We start from the raw sequence: 21,093 nt of genomic DNA on the forward strand, positions 1-21,093 counted from the left end.
ACCAGCGCGTGAGTGACTGTGCGCAAGGCCTCCCGGTCCAAAAGGGGCCGCAATTGGCGAACCTGGTGGAACGCCCCCCTCGCCACGGCTGCCACATGATCTTCCATAGACAGCCGGGCATCAAGGAGGACGCCCAAATTGCGTGCCCCTTCCACCGGGGCTAATTGATCATCCCCGATGGCCAGCGATGGCATATGCTGGTTGAACCGGGAAGCCGGAAGCCACAGCCACTCTGTCTTGGAGGGGTTGAGCCTGAGCCTGTTGTCATCCATCCAGACCCGTACGGCTTCCAGACACCGGGACATCACTTCAACAGCCTCGTTGGGGTGGTTTGGGGTGGAAATGTACAGCTGAGTGTCATCAGCGTACAGATGGTATCCCACCCCAAAACCACGGATGATCTCGCCCAGCGGCTTCATATATATGTTGAACAGGAGAGGCGAGAGGATCGACCCCTGTGGGACCCCACAGATAAGGGGCCTCGCGGTCGACCTCTCCTCTCCTGCCAACACACATTGCGTCCGGCCAGAGAGGTAGGAGCGGAACCATCGTAATACGGTGCCCCCGACCCCCAACCCCTCCAGACGGCGCAATAGGATACCATGGTCGATGGTATCGAAGGCCGCCGAGAGGTCTAATAGGACAAGGATGGAGGAACAACCCCCATCCTTTGCCCTCCAGAGATCATCCACCAACGCGACCAAGGCTGTCTCCGTGCTGTGACCGGGTCGGAAGCCGGACTGGCGCGGGTCTAGATAATCAGCTTCCTCCAGGTGGCGCGGAAACTGCTGAGCCACCACACTCTCAACAACCTTCGCTAAGAAAGGAAGGTTGGAGACAGGACGGTAATTTGCTAGCTCCGTTGGGTCCAGAGAAGGCTTCTTGAGCAGGGGCCTCACCACCACCTCTTTCAAGGTGGTTGGTAAAAGGCCCTCACCCAGCGAAGCGTTCACCAGCCCCAGTAGCCAGCCTCGTGAGCCCTCCCAGGAGGCCAGTACCAACCAGGAGGGACACGGGTCCAATAAACATGTGGTGGCTCGCAGTCGCCCGCGCAACCTGTCCAAATCTTCGGTGACAACAGGGTCAAACTCCTCCCAGCATGGTCTCTCAAGACTAGCCTCAGACGTCCCCACTGGAGCACTGAGGTGGGTCCATCCCCTTCGGATCCGATCGATTTTATCCTGCAGGAACTCTCCAAATTCCTCTGCCCGGCCCAGCAATGGGGGGTCCCGCTGCCCCTGTGACAAAAGGGAGCGGGTCACCCGAAACAGGGCGGCAGAGCGGTTCTCTGCGGACGCTATAAGGGTGGCACAATACTGACGTTTGGCCACTCTTATTGCCACAAGGTAAGTCCTTACGTAGGCTCTTACTTGTGCTCGGTCGGATTCGGAGCGGGAGGACCTCCACTTGCTCTCTAGGCGTCTCCTAAGGCGTTTCATCGCCCTTAGCTCCCCGTTAAACCAGGGGGCCCGGGTAGATCGTGGCCGTCGGAGAGGCCGCAAAGGCGCCACCCGGTCTAAGGCACCGGCGGCCGCATTATTCCACGCGGCTACCAGGTCCTCTGCCCGGGGGCGGGGCAGGTCTGCAGGTTGATTTTCAGTTCTAAAAAGTTGCCAGATTGTCCTCAAATAGTAACTTTTGTAAAGGAATTTGAAAAATTCTGAAAGCTGTTTCTCAATTTCTTTCCTGTAATATTTCTTCTTGCCTTATAGAGGATATATATATATATATCCATAGAAACAGGAAACAAAATACAGTATTTCATTTTAATAAGTTCAATGGCTATTCCAATTGACAAATGTTCCTGTCAATCTTCTTTTGTATACAAGTAGAATGTAACATACCACGGCTCCTGTATAATTCCTTTTAAAATTACTGGTTTGGATAGAGTTTCAAAGAAGTTGAAAATGCATAAAACCCTCTTTCCCTCTGACAGCAAAGCACCACTTCACAGAAGGTAGCTCAATCCAGCTGGCTTGAAGCAAATAGCTTCATTATATCTGGCAGCAATCGTCAGTGATGGACAAAAGAATTAGATATTGGCCAAGGATTTTTAGTCTTTTAAAAATCAAATAGTAAACAATGTAATTCCTAAAGGTCACCTCTTCTGGTAGTAGAAAAGGGGAAAGGGACAACCACCTCAAGCTGTCACCATTGCTTTCTGTTAGATTCGGGCAACGAGAGGACAGACTCCAGACAATTGTGACAACAGCTCTTTATTAGTTAGGTAGTAGTGATCCAGCTGAATACGGGGTCGTGCAGCTCCCCTTTTATGGGGAGCTGGCAGACCTCCCGTCCAATCAGAACAACCCCTTGTTCCCGCCCTGGCGGCGGACCTGAGTGGAGACTACAGCAGTTTATGCAAATATCTAACACTTTCTCTTTTAGGAGTACCAGTTTTTGAGCAGTTTAATCTGCTTGAGAGAATTCTTAATGTCCTTATGTTGCTCCAAGCTTTCCATTTTCATGCAATGTATGAAAGGCCCGATTTATAACAACAGTCTGCGGAAACAAAATTAGCTCAGAACCCAGGACTTTGATTTGTGTATGTAGGGTTTCAAATCACTGTTGATTCCTGGCAACTACTCAATTAATCCTGCAATTTTCTGGGCAAGGTTTTTCAGGAATAGTTTGCCATTGCCTTCTGAGAGAATGACTGGCCCAAGGTCACCCAGATAGCTTTGTCCCTAGGGTGGAATTCATGGTCTCCCAGTTTCTAGCCTGTTGCCTTAACCAGTAAACCATACTAGCTGTCTCTTTTTCTAATTATTATTATCTCTTTCTAAAGATCAATATCTGTAATTATATCTATTTGACACAGTCTTTTAAATGGTGTGAATTTAACCTCATGAAAAAAAATGGCAGCATAAAATTCTTGGTGATTTTTCCAGTTTAGTTATCTGCATAATATTCTTCACTAATTCATCCTACTGGAATTGCTCATTCTGGGTCTTGGGGATATTTGGTCCATGGGATCTTTTGTAGCCTTATCAGAGGCAGGATGGAGAAATGAGACATAAACAGAGAATGCACAAAATTACAGCAAAACTTATTCTGAGCACTTATGTCAACTTATAGGGTTCAAATCCGGCAAAAATCAAAACCCAGTTTTGACAATAACAACCCAGTTCCATTTTATTGCATATCTATTCCATAAAGAATGGAAAGGAATAAAGAAAGTCCCTATCTTATGCTAATGTACTACTTCTTCTGGATTTTAGAATAATTAATACTAGGCAATTTTTAGTCTTCTAAAAATTGGCAATTTGGGGGTCCTCCTAGATGCCCGGCTGTCGATGGATGACCATGTGGCAGCCGTGGCAAGGGGGGCGTTCCACCAGGTTCGCCTGGTGCGCCAATTGCGCCCCCTATTGGACCGGGATGCCTTACGTACAGTCACTCATGCGCTGGTGACGTCTCGTCTGGACTACTGCAATGCTCTCTACATGGGGCTCCCCTTGAGATGTACCCGAAGACTACAGCTAGTTCAGAATGCGGCCGCGCGGGCCATCATGGGGAGTACTAGGTACTCCCACATAACACCTTTCCTGCGAGAGCTGCACTGGCTGCCTGTGGTTTTTCGGGTGCGTTTCAAGGTGTTGATTACCATCTTCAAAGCGCTCCATGGCACAGGGCCTAGTTACCTGCGGGATCGCATTCTACCGCACACATCCCTGCGACCAATTCGCTCACACAGGGAGGGACTCCTCCGGGTGCCGTCCACCAAGCAATGCCAACGGGCGGCGCCTAGGAGTAAAGCCTTCTCTGTGATGGGCCCAACCCTCTGGAATACCTCCCCCCCGATATTAGAACTATTACCGACTTCCGCTCCTTCCGACAAAAACTTAAGACTCACCTGTTCCGACTAGCCGGCCTGGCCCACTTATAGTTCTACTCTTACCTCCTGGCGGATATTTTATTTGGGATTGCTTTTAAGATTAATGTTTTTTAACTTTTTTAAATTTTCTAAAAATTTTAATCTAACTTAACTAAATTGTACAGGGAATTTCTACTACCTCCTCCAGTCCTATGTTTAATTTATTTATTGTATACTTATAACATGTATATTTACTGTCTAACTGTTTTAATGTGACTGTACACCGCCCCGAGTCTCTTTTGAGAGAGGGGCGGTCTAGAAATCCAATAAAGTTAAGTTAAGTTAAGTTAGGCACAAGAGGCTTTGTTGTTTGCTGAATTGTGCATGCAAACAGGAGGGGGGGGGGAACCCTTATCCCCTTCATGTAGTTTTCATAAAAATAATTTCTCCTATGAAGTTTTAGAAAAGAGAGATGTCTCTTTGGCAACAGTAACAGCTTTTTTCCAATGGCCAGTTGTAACATGGGCAAATGTCAAGTACATTCCCCAATTCCCACTGGGCTGCCCCACCCTCTACCAGGCCCATTTCTATCAACACGTATTTTGGGTAGGAAGGGCCCCAAGAGAGCAAGCAAAAAAAACATATAAAGGCCAGGATTAACATGACCGTCTCTCTTCTCCAGTAGACCTGTGTTCGAAGAAAGTCAGCATAATGAGAGATCTAGATGAAGAAAATAGGAGATACTGGTGTTATTCAGATGAACTATCCTATCTCATTAGCCTGACATTAGCATTACGAATCCTAATACATTTGATAATTAAATCTTGCTTCTTGGAGCTTTTCTAGAGTTTTTAAAAGTTCTTTTGGTAGCATTTGTTGTGTGAAATGCAGGAAGCAAATAAAACATTTTATAATAAATAAAATAAGGAGGTTTGTCTTGTTAACTGACATTTCTATTTGATGCGACATAGCTTGTTGCATTTACTTAAAAATAACTAATTCCGCTGGAGGAGGAAGGTGCAGTTGTTACTACTTATGGAATAGATGCAGCTAAAAAATAGACATGATCTCATTCTGACAAAGTTCAGAACAGTGAAACCATCCCAAACATGCATATGTGTTCTTTTGGAGTGTTTTGCTACAACTGAAGACGGGATATTTAGAACTTTTTGTTCTTGGAATTTTGCTAGAATATAAGCTGCAGACGTTTGGACAGACATATAGTTGCATCTAATTACACAGACTTACTATAAACAAAAAAAAGTTCCCAATAATTAGCTCATGTAACAATGTCAGCAAACAATAATCATATGCCTTTATAGTTGAACTGAGTAGACTGTCTTCTCTCCAGCTGAACTCTTAACTCTATTGATAATTTAAAATTATAAGCCTGCCGAATTTCCAGCAATTCAACATATGTGACAACAGAGAAGAGAATGAAAACGCAATACTACATTAATAGTGTATCAGTATCAGAGAGATGTTCACATGTGCGCCTTGCTCAGAAAGTTATTTATGAGTGCATGTTATTGCTAATACTGGTATTTAAAGTTATACAATCATAAGAGCTGGAAGAGGCAATTTAAACCACTGAATTCAACATCTTGCTCAATGCAAGAATTTAAAATACAGCAGTCCAAACAGATACCTGTTTGCCGAAACAGAAGGGAAACTGACCAGCTCTGGGTAATTGATCCACTGGTGAACTATTCTTAAGAGTGATAGGATGGTTGTTGTTGTTTTTTAAACTCACACACTCATTCAGAATCTGTATTGTTGTAACTTAAATCCATTATAAAGTTTATCTTGCACCCTGGAAGGAATAACAGGTCTTGACCTTCTTCTGTGTGACTTTCTTTTAGGTATTTGGAAAAGTGCTATCCTATCAGTCATTTCTTCTGAAGGCCAAACATACCTTTTAGCCTATCTTCATATGGATGATCGTAAGTCCACGATCCATCTTTGTTGGCCTTGTTTGATCCTGTTTTGCATTTGTCTGAATCTTTGACGCCTAGAACTGGAGTACTCAAGGCGAAATCTGACCAATAAACTAGAACAATGGCTTTCCAGCAATTGGAATTCATACTTTGGCTGATGCAATGTAAAACTTCATTTGCTTTCTTTACAGCCACATTACACTGCTGGCTCATATTCGGCTTGCAATCAATTACTATTCCAAGATCCTTTTTTGAAAGCACTTGTAATCTGTCTCATCTCTAAGCTGTTTTTGCATAAATAGCCTATCTTCACCCTGCATCACCCCAATTTAAATCTTCACTCTACGCATCTGATGAAGTGACTGGCAGCTCATGAATGCTAATGCCTTTTAATAAAATGTGTTAGTTAGAAAAGATACTACCAGACTTTTATTTTTTCTTACCAGCATAGAGTAACACAGCTCTCCTCCTACAAAGGGATCTCTCTAGGGATCTAGTGATGCCTCATCGGGTTTGTCTAGTCACATGAACACCCCAAATATTGAACCGAGAGGGTTCATAAAATGCACATACTTTTTCCAGAAGTGGAAAAAGTTGATTATCTTCTGGAATGCAGTCAGTATTAAATCCAATTAGACTTTGCTTTGGACAAAAGAATTGGGAAATCAAGTTTACAAGAGTGTTGTAATACCAAAATAAAAGGTTGGTAAAGAAGGGGCAAAAGTTGTTTTATACAATACTCTATTCAGAGATGACTTGATTGATGTATTAAAAACTAGTAGTGCTGTCAATTTATTGTCAGTCCATAGGAGCAATATACTCACGTGATACTGAGCTTCTCTCTGCATCTCCTGATTATCAGTTATGGGAGCTGAAGTCCTAGAACTAGATTTAGGTTTTACATTAGTCTTTTCAGTGTTCAAAATAAATGAGCATGTTCTGATTCTATTCTGTGCATAGACTTCACAAATGACAAATCTGATAGAATTTGCCAGCATTCTCTTTTAACCATTCTCTTTTATCCAGCTACATGATTTATCTATTTGAAAGACTGTTTAAATAAAACTGACCCGTGTCTAGATGTGCAATATGCATTATTGACAATAATTTAGACATTCTAAATATATTACAAGACAACTTTTGTTAAGAAGCAACAGCATAGAAAGAATCTTTATACTTTAGAAAGGTTGTAATATATATATATATATATATATATATATATATAATAGTTTTGAGGCATCAATGTTTTTATATTTAATGCATGAATATGCATGTCATACTAAATTTATATAATACGATTTAAAACTTTTCATCAGAACAAATATACGTAAAATTGTATAGCATTAACTTCTGGTATTCAGTATCATTCCAGGCATGGGATTCAGAAATATTTTACTGAATTCAGTAATAAATTTAAATTTCTTTAGGATTAAACCTTATAATGTCCATATAACTATCTGGAAATACAGTCATTAAATGCAGGCAGGACTTATTTTCCCATAAGCAATTCTAGGAGGATTGAAATAACTATAGTCTTCCAGATGTCGGAATCCAATTGCCAACAGCTAGCATGGCCAATAGTTAAGGATAACAAGGTTTTTAGTTTAACATCTGGACAGCCACAAATCTTCCAGCCTCATTGCACTGACTTACCCTGTGTGATTACCATTACTTTTGGTCTTAAATATAATGGTACATAATTGTCAAAGATGTGTTTTTATAACACACTTTTCTTCCCAAAGGAATCTAGAATAGTTACAATTCTAAAAGCCAACGAAATATAAAAACTAAAACAAAGTTCTTTTAATAAAGCAATATAATAAATAATACAAATATATGGATGCTATTTAATCACAGGGAAAATACTTGATCCAACAGGTTTAAAGTTCAAGAAACAGAATTTTTACTGAATGTCCAGCTATATGAGCTATTTGACTATGGAATAGGCTGCCTCAGAAGATTAATGTTCGTTTATGACAGATGTTTAAGCATCATGATCTGTATCTATCTGGGACGCTGTGGGAATAGGAGTCCTGCTTTAGCAGGAAGCTGGTCTCCATGAAGTTTCAAGTTCCGAGTCTAAACCATGGAGTACTATGAACCATAACACATTGGCTTCCATTTGGCTTCTGTGGCTTACTTTTCAATGTGAAGGAAACCGATGACAGGATGTGGTTTGATAATGTGGAATATTTGTAGCTCAGGGTTGAAATGAAGGTTCTTGGTGCTCTCTGATCTTCATTGATTTCTTGTAGATGTTTCATTACCCAAATTAGTAACATCATCAGTGGTAGTAAGGAGTGAGGTTTGGTCTCACTTTATATTCTAGTGGCTTTCCCTGTCAGTATTGGTGGAAGTGGTCTTGGAGTCGCTTTGGTTGGACTGTTTACTGTTAATTTGTTTGGCAGTTCCTTGATTGGAGTATTGTTGACTTCTTGACTATTGGTCTGATGCTAATCTTGGTATTAAATCTATGTTCATCTGAATGTTGATTGCTGCTGGGGAGGTTTTTTGTCATTTTTCTCTCTTTTTGATTTGCTGACTGTCTCTTTGCACAGTATGTAGATGTTGCATATGTCTATGTGTCAATTGATGGCCAATTTGTAAACTTGCCAAGCTTCCAGGAATTCTATGTTGTTTTTCGACTTGGCTTGGTCTAGGATGGTCCCAGTTTCCCAGTTGAAACTATGGTTAAGTCTACACATATGTTGTGAAATTACAATTTCCATCACGTCTTCTGACTACTAGTTAGTGTTTATGGACCCAACTCTGCCAGGACTCTCAGGATGTGGTTTGTTTGGTCCATATGGTTACTCATTGGGAATCTATCCCTCTGAAGTTTATGAAGTTTGTATAGTAAGCCATAGTTAAACAAACCATGTTTGTAAAGCTGTAGTCTGCATTTGGTCATAGCAATCTATTCACACCATAAACATGTGTTAACTTCCCCACTTTGAACTTCAATGAAGATTGCCAGGGATCTTTCCACACTTCCTCAATGGCTTCCCCAATGTCTGAATAAAAGAATTAAAAAATATTATTATTATTTAATAAATAACTGAAGGCAGCAAACATATCAAATACTCATTCCTCTTCCTATTTTATTTAACTAAATCAGAATAGGCAAGATAAATATAGCCAGCATTCCCCAACTTGGAGCCCACTCTCATTGTCCCCAATGGGTCAATGGCAGGCAGGGAGTAATGTCACACATCTGGATAGTGCCTGTTAAAGAAGGCCAAGCTATCCACTTTTGGAGTTCCACATCAAAAGCAGCCCTTGGCGTGCAGCTGATTTTATATGCTTTATCACCAGGGGTTTTCAGATCCCTTCTTGACGGCAACACCAATGAATCTTTTCTTACCTTAAGGACTAATAATTTTAAGGTGGCAGCAATTTTTATGAATGGCAGAGGAACCTTCCTTCAGAAGTCACTCTTTGCAAACCCAGCTCTTGAAATGGTAACCGAAAGAACTGCCATCCAGAATATTCTTTTCCCCACCCCAACTATCTTGCTGGTGACTCAAAACTGACCAGAAAAAGGATGCTGGGAACCAGACAAGGATAGCACTAGAGGAACAAGGGGAAAAACTAAAGAACATTCCCTATCACTGATAAGGAAAGATTCTTTGCAACTTTCTATTTACCGGTACAGGATGCAACACATGCCAGCGGGTGCATAAAAATATGGCTAGGTAAGACTTATCAGCTGAGGTTTTCGGTCTTGCCATCGCGGAGGTAGGGAAGGCTGGCAGATGTGCATTAATTCTGTTTTTGAAACTGGGTTGTGACTTTGGAGCTCCAGCCCCTTTTATAGTTTTCCCAATTAGGAACGGCTGCCTGACGTCACGGCTATCTGGGATTGGTTGTGCAGATCCGACACTCAAGGGGAGCCACACAGCCAGAGAAACTTTTAAAAGACTGGTCCCCCCCCCACTCCCCGCCAGTCTGAACTGCCTGAAAAAGGTTAGTTCTTACCTAGGCGTACTACCAGCTTGCTCAGCCTGCCTGTTTTCTCTCTCCCGAGAGGGGAAAACCACTGAACTACAAAACCAGCCCCTTCTGCAGGCTTCCAGCTATCTTCCGCGAGCTCCCTCGCCTAACGATGTATTCTTCTTACTCGGTGCAAGAAACTTTTTGACTGAACTTGCCTCGCACGGTGCAAAGGCAACGCGAGAAGGCGGTGGATGAGACGCCGAATCCAAAGCACTTTGATTTGTGGGGGTGGGGTGGGTGAAAGGAGCCGCACTTTCCAAGAGCAAGAGAGGGGGGTTGCAAAGCGCTAAGGGACTCCGTGCGTTTCTTTTGTCTGCGCCGAAAGTTGGTGGGAATTTGCCCGGCGGCGGAGAAGTCCCCTGGAATTGGAGGAGATGGCTTGGATCAGGTGGGCTTTCCTGCTCTGTGCCTGCGCCTTTTGGTGCCCAGGGCTTGACGCTTCCGAAAAGGCGAAGGTGAGGACGGTCACCTACGTGCTGCAGCCGGGAGCGTCTCAGAGCCGCTGGCAGAGTGGAAGGCAGCAGCAGCAGCAGCGCCTGTTCAACCTGGAGCTGGCGGATTCTCCTTACGGCAACTCTTGGCGGCGCAGCAGGCGCAGCAGCAGCTTGGAGCGAACTCGCCGGATAAGCAAACCAGGCAATCCTGGCGTGCAGCTCCGCTTGGGTCCCACCGTGCGTCTTCAACACAAACCTGCCGGCATCCACACGGCAACCTCCTCATCTTCTTCCTCCTCCTTCGCCAGAGGTGGAAAAATCGTCTTGCGCTCCAAGAGCCAGCAGCGCCAGAGCAACGGCACCGCCGGCGCTAAGATCCACCCTAAAGCCCATCTGCGGCAGCTGCAAGGGTAAGGAGACAACGGCGACGCTCTCTCGCCTGGCCAAGGTGCTCTCGCCATTTGGGAGTGTCTAACCCTCCCCCCTCACCCACTTCCACCCGGGACACTTAAGATCGCGCATGCCCGTGGACCGGCAGACCCGTAATCCGATGCATGATGCTCACGTTGCTTAGGGTTTCCCACAATGCCCTTCTATCCCCATTTTTTTTTTGCTCTTACTTTCTTCCCAATTTTCCTTTATCTGTTGCCCTCCAGAGTGCAGTTCCTGTAATTCCCAAACAGAATGACCCGAAAGAGATGGAGGTGATTAGGAATTTTGAAAGTGGTAGCGTAATATCTCTGGACAGCATCATGTGTTGGTCCTGTTATTTAGAGTCACTTCCAAAGCCGGGTGTTCTCCAGATGAAGGGAAAGAGCAAGGCCAGCCAGCGCTTGGGTGAATTCTAGGAATTATGGTCCAGAAATATCTGGAAGATAGCAAGCTAGGAAAAGCTGCTTTGACTGTAGTTTAAAGGACAGTGTGAAAAGGAGCAGGGGCAGAATCTCCCTTCTAAAGTTTTGGCTTAGTTGTCATTCACATAAATGAACCCTAGCTATAGAAACTGAAAGAATAATTTAAACACATGGTGTATATAAGTCTTTTGAGTTCATGGTTTTTGTAGAGGAGCATGTTAAACTGGAGATATTTCTGGCTGAATGTTCATATAAATACCTGCTCCTTACTTGGATAAAAGAGTGAATTGTTTGTCAACACTATGCTTGATGCGCGTACGGCTGTCAAATTAAAAAAAGGGCTTGGTGGTTCCCTAGTTTGTACAAATACAGATAGCCCTCTACTTATGATTGGTCACTTAACAACCATTTGAAATTACAACAGACCTCCCCAGATCTACTTATACCCTGTTTTTGGAGTTAGGATGGTTGCATAAACTTCTGTGGCGATGTGAACACATTTGGGTGCTTGGTAATTGATTCACCTTTACAGCCATTTGCAGCATCCTGTATCAGGTGACCATGGTTTGCAACATTTTTTATGGGTTTCGGCATTTACTTCTGGTAAAAAAGCCTATTTGTGAAAATCGATAAATGTTAATCATTTAACGACCTCCTGTTTACTTAACAACCATTATATAAAATGGTCAGAACTTCAAATGCAATCATGTGACACCTCAACTTATGACTGCAACAATTTAAGACTGTAATTCCAGGCTCAATCATCAATCGAGGACTACCTATATAGTACTTTAGATGAAAATGTGTTAAGCTATTTTCATATGAGGTGTAAACCCATCTCATATGGTTAATTTAAGAATGTTATAATAGAAAGCAGGTTCTTCTTTGAAACAATATTCTAATACAACTCTTTTCTCTTGAATCTCTTTCCACCTCAAAAATTATGGAGGACCCCCAAAGAGCTTTTGTATGAATTATATTAATAGATATTCACTATATTAAAAATTAAAATTGATACATTTGCTGCCGCTACAGTTTTTTTTTTACTATAGTTTGATGGGTTTTTAATATTGTGTTCTTTTTCAACGTAGGTTGGCAAATAATTTTGATTTAGTTAATCTCTGAAAGGATCTTGGGGGACCCTTAGGGGTCCTAGGACCACACTTTAAGAAGTACTTGCCTAACTCATTAAATCATGGGTTCAAATACAGTAATGGTCCAGTTAAAGTTTTGCTTGATTATATTTTAAGTAATTCGTATGATTAAATATCTTTATTCTTTGCAGTAACCAACCATAGCTTTAAAGGGAAAAAGTCAACTTTACTTTTAGATGACAAAATCACACTGAGCTTATTTCAGTAGATGCATATTCTATGTTGGACAAACAAAGGGAATGCCTCTTATAAATTAGCACACCTCTTTCAATATGTTTGAAGGTTTTTGTGTTAAAAAGTAATATTTTGCTTGAATTTGTATATCTTATTTCTTGAAAAATGTAATGATTTAGATATCATATTCAATGTTTTGGGAACCTTACTCTTAATACCATTTATAATGATCACTGATTAAATTCTTGAGGGAAAAACTCAGACATGCTTTAAGTCACCCACTATTTTACAATATATGGGCATTCGCAAGAGTATTCCATTTAAGCTTGTGGAAGCCTAGCTTGTATACCTGCAACAAAAGGTGGCAGAAGTAATTATTAAACTTGGATAAGTACTCAAACTTTCATTGATAGAACCTATCGCCGATATGGTTTATCTGCTACCTCAATGCAGAAAAGCTAAAAATTATCCATAAGGATTATAAAATCATAATATTAAATATTTGTCCTCAGCTGGCCTTTAATTATGCCCCTAAAAATGCTATTGGTCCACCTGGCATGAGGTGGACTAGCCAATTTGGTCCCAGTTTTCATTTATTTATTTATTTTGGCTTCCTTTTTCCTTTGGCTTGTGGGAGGTAGATTGAGCCAGAGACCTGCATCCCACTGTGGTCAGAGACGTTCAGCTTTGGGTCCTTAATCTTAGAGAAGGTGGTGAGAATATGTAAACAGCTGAGGCATTTGGATGCCTCTACTCCTTTTCATGCTTATGCAGCCAAGAGAGATGTGCCTCTAGGTCGCATACAATGAAAGTGAGGTAACCACAGAGGAAAAAAGAAAGCCCTCTCACAGACAGTCAGGAAAGACCTATTGCCTTCTAAGTACTGAAGAATCTATTCTTATTTGGAACGCTTATAATTATTTTCCTTCAGGCCCGAAATCCGCCACCCTTCCTGCCTACCCCTAGCATTCCACTGAAGTGTCAGCCCAATCGCTCCCCCCCTATTTTTTCCCCCTTTTAGTCTCTTGTTATAGTTCTAGCCAGCTTTTTTAGCTCATTCCCCCTCCCTCTCCCTGCTTTGAAAAGGTCCCCAAGGAGAGAAAAATAGTGAGCTATTGAAATGCAGCAGAATTTATTGGCGACGTCTGCACCTGGCAGTTGATCCTTTTCTCTACTGTTTTTTTTTTTTTTTTGCAGGGTGAATGTCTGTGGTGGGCAATGCTGTCACGGCTGGAGCAAAGTTCCTGGGTCCCAGAGGTGCACCAAACGTAAGTAACCATGTGGAAGGATAAGCTTTTAAACATGAAACAAAGTCCTCTCCTTTCCAAAGTAGAAAAATAGTTACTGGACCTTGCATAGTCCTGCAGTACGCAGGACTATGCAAGGCCTGAAATGATGGCCTAAAATCTCCCTCAGACATTGCCATGAGAAATTTACCATGCTAGCAGCCTAATTTTATATTCAGTCCTACTTAAATATTATTTATTTATTTAGTTAGTTAGTTATTTTTGTTTACTTATTTATTCATTTTGCCTCCTCTTTTGCTGCAATTAAAAATTATACAAATCTGGGAGGCTTCTGTACTTGGTCGCAAAATGAATTCGTTCTAGGAAATGTAAAAACATACCCACACACACACACACTTTCCTTTGGGATTTGACAGGTCACAGCATGACAGCCCCAATGGTTTTTGTTAGATCAGGTAATGGAAAGGCACACAAGGCTAAAGGCAACAGCAGCTCTTTATTAAATACAACAAGTAAGAACAATCCAGCGAAGGTTGAGTCTGACAGCAGCCCTTTTATAGGGAGCTGTCAGACCCTTCGACCAATAGGATTAAACCTCTGTTCCCGCCGGAACAGAGGACCTTGGTGGAAACCACTGTAGTTGAAACATCTAACACCCCTCCCCTCTTGGATGGAATAATCCTACTCGTTACGTAGTCACGCAGGTAGGCGGGCTTTTGGGTAGCTCTACCAGACCTGCACAGTTCAGTCGGAGGGTGTTCTTTGGACAGGTCGGACGGACCTGTTTGCTCCACAGCTCCGCTTGGTGGAAGCTCCTGGAACCTTTCACAGGCCGCGGCTGGAGCTTCTAGAGCCGGTTCGCTCAGAGCTCGCTGCGGGTCTGCAACATAACCAGATAAGTTTCCTGGTACCCTCAAGCTTGAGCTGTCTGTGGAAGGAATGAGTGTTTGCTCCGTTTGGGTAGGGCTTTGGCTAACTCGTGCAGGAGTTACCTCTAGTTGTCTAAGAATGGAGTTTGAGAGGTGGCCACAGAGTTGGTCAATGTGCTTTCTCCAATTCCGACCATCCTTGAGCTCTACAAGATACGAGCAAGGCCCGGTGATGCCTATCACTGTGGCAAGAATCCACAGTTCCCCTGGTGTAGTTGTGGGTTTATACCGAGTCCCCTACACTAAAATTCCGAATCTTGCTTGTAGAGTCAGGGGGCGATGTGGCAGAATAGTTTGGGTGTAGCCGGTCTAAGTGGGACCTTACCCGGCGACCCATGAGAAGCTCAGAGGGGCTTCTCCCTGTAGTGGTACTGGATGTGATGTGCTGAATTAGCAAATAGTGGTCAACCCATGTTTGCCAATCTCCCAGGCCCATTCTAGTGAGGGCCTCTTTTGCAGATCTCACCATTCTCTCCGCCTGACCATTGGAGGCCGGACGGAATGGCGTGACCAGGGCATGCCTGATTCCCTAAGCTGCTAGGAAGGTCTCAAATTGTATGGCCGTGAATTGGGACCCGTTGTCAGAGATCAAGATATCAGGCAGGCCGTGAGTGGAGAAAAGTCTCTGTAGTACTTTGATGACCGCTTCTGCCATAGTGGAAGTCATCAGGACTACCTCTAGCCATTTCGAGTAGGCGTCCACAACTACGAGGAATGTCTGGCCATCAACTGGGCCAGCAAAATCAATGTGCACCTTAGACCACGGTGCTTGAGGTCGCTCCCACTCCTTAGCGGGTGCCTCTGGGGGAGCTGGTCTGGCATGGTGTGCAGATAGCCACCCATTCTTCGATCTCCCTGTCCATGTTAGGCCACCACATGTAACTCCTAGCCAAAGACTTCATCCTGACAATTCCAGGATGACCTAAGTGTAAAGCCTCTAATACTAAAATGTGCAGTTTGGGTGGAACAACTACCCGGTAAACAGCCCCCACAGTAAACAGCCATTTACAACAGATAACTCATCATGTTTGCTAAAATACATTTTGAAATCAGCCCCAACTGGCCCCTTGGGCCACCCCCTCCACACCCAGTTCAAAATCTGTTTGATGGTGGAGTACTTTACAGAGTGACGGGCAACGTCACTGGACGAGACAGGACTAATCTCAAGGCAGTCAATGAGAAGGAATGGCATCTCGGCGGTAGGGTCAGCAAGAAGTTCAGGCAGCAGGCAGTGGCTCAAAATGTTGGCATGCCCCAAAGTGGCGCCTGGTCGTGGATGAGATGGTAGGAGTAGGCGGCTAGGAAGATGGTCCATCTGGTCATCCGCGGTGATAATGACACTGGGGTAGGTCGGTCCCCAGCCAGAAAACCCAGTAGTGGCTTGTGGTCCGTAATTAGTTCGAAATCACAGCCATATAGGTACTCATGGAAACTCTTTACTCCTGCCACTTCAGCCAAAGCCTCACAGTCCAGCTGGCTGTAGTTCCACTCAGCAGCAGACAAGGTCTTAGAGTAAAAGGCTATGGGAGCCTCGGTTTCGTTGGGCATGTGGTGGCTGAGGACGGTGCTGACGCCGAACGGGGAAGCGTCGCAGGTCAGCAGCAATGGCAGGGTTTGGCTGTATTGTACTAGAAAAGTGTCCGCCGACAGGAGTCTTTTTACTGCGGCAAATGCGGCAACTTCAGCTCTGCCCCAGGACCACTTTGCGTTCTTTGCCAGGAGACGGTGTAAGGGCTCAGCAACGGTGGCTTTCTGTTTTAGAAAGACACTGTAGAAATTAAAGAGCCTGAGGAACACCTGCAGCTTGCACCTTGACTGCAAGGTGTAGGGGCGTCCTGGATGGCTTGAATTTTTGGGGTGGTCGGGTGAACCGTCGATTAGGTACCCTAAGAAGTCAACCCTTGGCATGTTAATTTGGCATTTTTCTTTTTTGAGACGGAGACCTTTGTCTCTAATTCTAGTCAAAACTGTTCGCAAACATTTGAAAATTTGCACCTCATTTGCAGCCGATACCGAGATGTCATCGAAATAGGGGACGACTCCTGGAATCCCCTGCACAAGCCATTCCATGACGCTTCGGAACAGTCCTGGGGCAATACTAACACCGAATTGCAGACAGTGACATTTGAATGCACCCCTGTGCGTCACAATGGTTTGGGCCTCTGCCGTAGTGCCATCTACAGGCAATGGTTGGAATGCCTGCGCCATGTCCAATTTAGCGAAGATTTTTCCTCGGCCTAAAGAATGTAGTAGATGCTGTTCAATGGGTACAGGGTAAGCACTTTGTTGTAATGCTTTATTGATTGTGCATTTGTAGTCCGCGCAGATGCGGACAGGCCTGTCAGATTTGAGAGGTGTCACTATAGGGGTCTACCAGCGTGTGTGATCAACTGGCTCTAGGATTTCCTGGCCTATGAGCTTGTCAATTTCCCTATCAATTTTGGGGCGGAGAGCAAAAGGTACTCTCCTGGGTTCTAGCCTTATGGGGGCTATATTAAAGGAGATTGGAGTCCCCACATACTTACCCAGGCCGGTGCCGAAGACGTCCTCGAACTCCTAAAAGATGGCTTCGGCGCCTTCGTCTTTCAAGGCGTTGATACAGGTCATTCTAGGCCCAGGGCTTCGAACCAGTCAAGCCCCAGGAGGCCACCGTCACTGGGAGTTGACCGCTGAAATGCTTGAATTTCACCCGGAAGGTGCTTTGGCCCACGATGGGGACCCGGTTCTCCTGGTAATCGGTAAGGTGGATGTGAGGGGTGCATAGATGTTGTTTCTTCAGGCTAGGGATAGCCTGCTTGAGGGTCGACCATGGCATGATGGTCAGTGATAACCCGGTGTCGATCTCCATTTCACATGGAGAGTCCTTGATGAGGACTGTGACCTTCAGCTTTTTTGGCCGCCTGGTGCGGACTTGGCTGATTGAGGTGTGGTAGGTGACACTAGTGTCGCCTTCTGAGCGCCGTGGTGGCTTCTGCCAGGCCCCTTGGTTGGACCTCTGCTGGCGGTTTGGTGTGCTTCTTGGCTGCCAGGTAGTAGCAGGGAGTTCGCTCCAGCACACCTTGGCGATGTGCCCCTTTCACTCGCAGCGCTGGCAGGTAGCGTCGCAGAAATGGCAAGCCGATCTTGCATGGCCTCCTCCGCAGCTAGCACAAGGCGGGAGACACGATTTGAATTTGCACGCTGGCTGGGCGCGGCTACTGCGCATGCGGCAGCTGTCATCTTCCTCGCCTTCCTCACTCTCGGCCTCTGCAGCCTTGCAATGTATGTGTGTACTCTTTTGCGCGTCTTGTGGAGCACTTTGGCGCTGCAGAGTTTCAGTGGATTTGACGGCCGATTCGGACACCCTGGCTTCATACAAGGCAATTTGTAGAGTGAGGTTAGATTTATCGAGTAACCTCCTCTGTAAATTAATGTCCCACACACCGCATATAATGCGGTCAAGTATAAGTTCGTCTAGGTCTCTGAACTTGCGGTATGCTGCGGCTTTTCGTAGAGCCACAATGTACTCGTTAGTCGATTCGCCCTCCTTTTGGTTCCGAATATTAAATTCATGCCGGCGAACGTGCTTGGACAGCTTGGGGGCGTAGTGGGTCCTTAGCGTCTGTTGGAGCACGGACCAAGCAACCGATTGTAGCGGCGTTGGTTCAGAGAGGTCTTTTGGCGTTTCGAACACTTCCCGGCTACAGTATCAGAGGAACATGTTCTTGCGGCCTTCAGAAAGGCCCATGAGGTCATTGGCCTCGAGGAAGCAGTCAAACCGTAGCATATATGAGTCCCAGTGCTCGGTGACTGGGTCATACGGAGTCGGTGGGGCGTGCATGACCATTTTGTGTTCTGAGGGTGTTTTGAGTTTGCCGCTCAAAAATGGCTGCTCGAAGGCATGCTGAGCTCCATGCTGGATGTACTTGCTGGATTGCTACGCTCTTTTTGGTTCACCTAGTTGCCTTCCAATCCCATCCTCGTCTCCAGTGTTAGATCGGGTAATGGAAACCAATAGGATTAAACCTTTGTTCCTGCCGGAACAGAGGACCTTGGTGGAAACCACTGTAATTGAAACAAGTATTTAACAGTTTTTATACTTAATATTTTAAACTTTGGATATTGGATTGCTTTGCATGTAGATCTCTCCATCCTTAATGACGTTTAAGTGACTTCCTACTTCTGGTTCAGATTTGCATAACTTTCTCCCAATGAAACAGGGTCTTTTTGGTGGTGAACTCATCTCTTAACAGGAGAGAGGTTTAAATGTTGATGTCACGTTTGTGTTAGAGGAGCCTTAATCATCCTGTTTTAATTCCTCCCTACTTGCCAAGTCACTAGGGTTCAAAATAGGAATGGCTTCTTCTCTTAAATGCAAGAGTTTGACTGTTCCTGAACAAAAAGAAGATATTTTGCAGAAGAACAGCAACTGAAGGCTGTTAAAACATTTTGCAGTCAGAGGTTTCTCTACTGAACTTCTGTGTAGCAGATGTGGGATGAGGGTCTGTTTGACCTGTCCTGCATGAAAGCTAAAAGAGGCAGCAGTTTGTTTTCTGACCTGGGATGTGAAAAGCAAAGTTTCTTCTTCAGCACATATTATATTGCCACAATAGTTGCTGGAGCAGGTAGCTCTTCATTCACCTAGTCTTCATCAAGGGAGTGATGAAAAACAAAACTATATTAAGATAAAGCAAGTTCAGCTTTCTAAGGAAATCTCCGGAGATATGCAAATTCAAAGCCTTCTTTTCAGTCCCTCCCAATAAATCCATAATGGTAGAACTGATACAAGGAAAACATTTCAGCAAAAGGACTCGAGTGAAAAGTTTGGTTTGTTGAGTTTTTTCTTTACATTTCAGATTTTGAGACAGCAAGAAACAATAACATATAAAACATTTTGAAGCACATGTGTCAGACTGCATTCAGAGTGCAGTTAAAATGATATGCACGTCATGATGTCATCAGATGTTGCATTTATGTATGTTGGTGCTATCATGTCATTGCACTCGTGCATCATTTGCTACCTCGTAAGTACTAGTGAAATAAAACTGTTCTGAATTTGAAACACCTTATCGTAAATGAGAAAAAAAAACCTGTTTCAAACATGGAATAGGCTGTTTTGATTATTCTGAACGTGTTTCACGTTCCAAACAGATAATTTTGCATTCAAAACAGGTGTTCTGAGCTTGGAATACTTCCAAAACTATTAAAACAGCCTGGGACAGGGCATTCTGAACTCAAAACTAGGTGTTTTGAATTTGATGCAGTTCGTGTTCAAGAAATGTTTATCCACCCAGCATGAAATCTACCTAGTGTCAGTGAAGAAAACCTTACTTTAGTCTGGACCTCTGGCTAGACCTATAATAGAATTGGATTAGATTATGGAATACCTGGTACACAAATATTGCAATTGTATGAAAGAAAGGAGAGGGTGTACCCAGTATAGTTAGGAAAAACATCAAAATTGTATACCGAGTTACCTCAGGATTCTTAAAGGATTTTGTTGTGTACGCCTTACCTTAGTCATGAAATTTTACTGTAGGTATAAATGTTGTCAGCTTCTGCCTACAACCTTCTCCTCTGTTTCAATCACCTGTTTTCATTCTACAAAAATCTGTTATAGAGGAAAAGATAAAATAATTGCTGAGACTCAGTGTTATATTCTAAATATATCACATAACCAGTGGTGGGATTCAAAAATCTTTACTACCAGCTCTGGGGGCAATGGCTTGGTGGGTGTGGCAGAGGAAGAATACTGTAAAATCTCCATTCCCACCCCACTCCAGGGAAAGGTGACTGCAAAATCCCCATTTCGTCCTGATCAGCTGGGACTCAGGAGGCAGAGAATAGATGGGGGCATGGCCAGTCAGAGGTGGTATTTACCGGTTCTCCCAACTACTCAAAATTTCTGCTACTGGTTTTCCAGAACTGGTCAGAACCTGCTGAATACCACCTCTGACGTAAACCCAAAGAACTTAGCCCCAGGAATTCTCGGTGGCTAATTTCAGATACCTCTGGAAAGATCCATGAAGCAATTCCTTTGAATGCTTCCAATATATACCGGTATCAAAGGAATAAATACACAGACTGCCTCTGTTACAGTTCTTATTGGGAAGACTTTTAATTTTAATTTAATTAATTTTAATGTTTTATGAAAATGATATTGACAAATGTTATCAGTTGTTATTCATTTGTAATATCTTTTAAGAAAAGTTGGTTAACATTTTCAAACATCTATTGAAAAATTTAAAAGAAATACAGGGAAGAAAGCCATAGTCCCATACCAGTGAAATTACTGACTTCCTTTCCTCTTTCCAACATCCTATCAATTAATATTTATTAATATTTAACATGTTAATGAATGATTCATCTTTTCAGTTCAAAGGACTAGAAACGTTTCTAAAAATATCTGGTTTGCCCTGATTTTCACAGTCATTGCGGTGTTAATATTGAAGTCTGTATTAATGCAGTATTTTCACAGAATGAACAGATATTGTATTATACAGAGGAAAATGGTGACAGGTGGGGGAAAAGTTAATTGGCTCCTGCCCACCTGGTCTTCATATGATGCTGTT

At 43.6% G+C, this 21,093-nt stretch overlaps 1 protein-coding gene across 2 annotated transcripts in view; it reads left to right on the plus strand.

The window, feature by feature from the left end:
• The first annotated feature begins 9,980 nt into the window (after positions 1 to 9,980).
• Positions 9,981 to 21,093, plus strand: part of LTBP1 (latent transforming growth factor beta binding protein 1) — a 231,828-nt gene continuing 220,715 nt past the window's right edge. For both annotated transcript variants that reach the window (XM_081940927.1, XM_081940928.1), the window contains exons 1-2: positions 9,981 to 10,594; positions 13,564 to 13,634. In XM_081940927.1, coding sequence (XP_081797053.1) covers positions 10,125 to 10,594; positions 13,564 to 13,634 — 541 coding nt within the window. In that variant the 5' untranslated portion in view covers positions 9,981 to 10,124. The remainder of the gene's footprint in view (positions 10,595 to 13,563; positions 13,635 to 21,093) is intronic.

Source organism: Natrix helvetica, assembly GCF_964273705.1.
Source record: "Natrix helvetica genome assembly, chromosome: 2".
NCBI lineage: Eukaryota > Metazoa > Chordata > Lepidosauria > Squamata > Natricidae > Natrix > Natrix helvetica.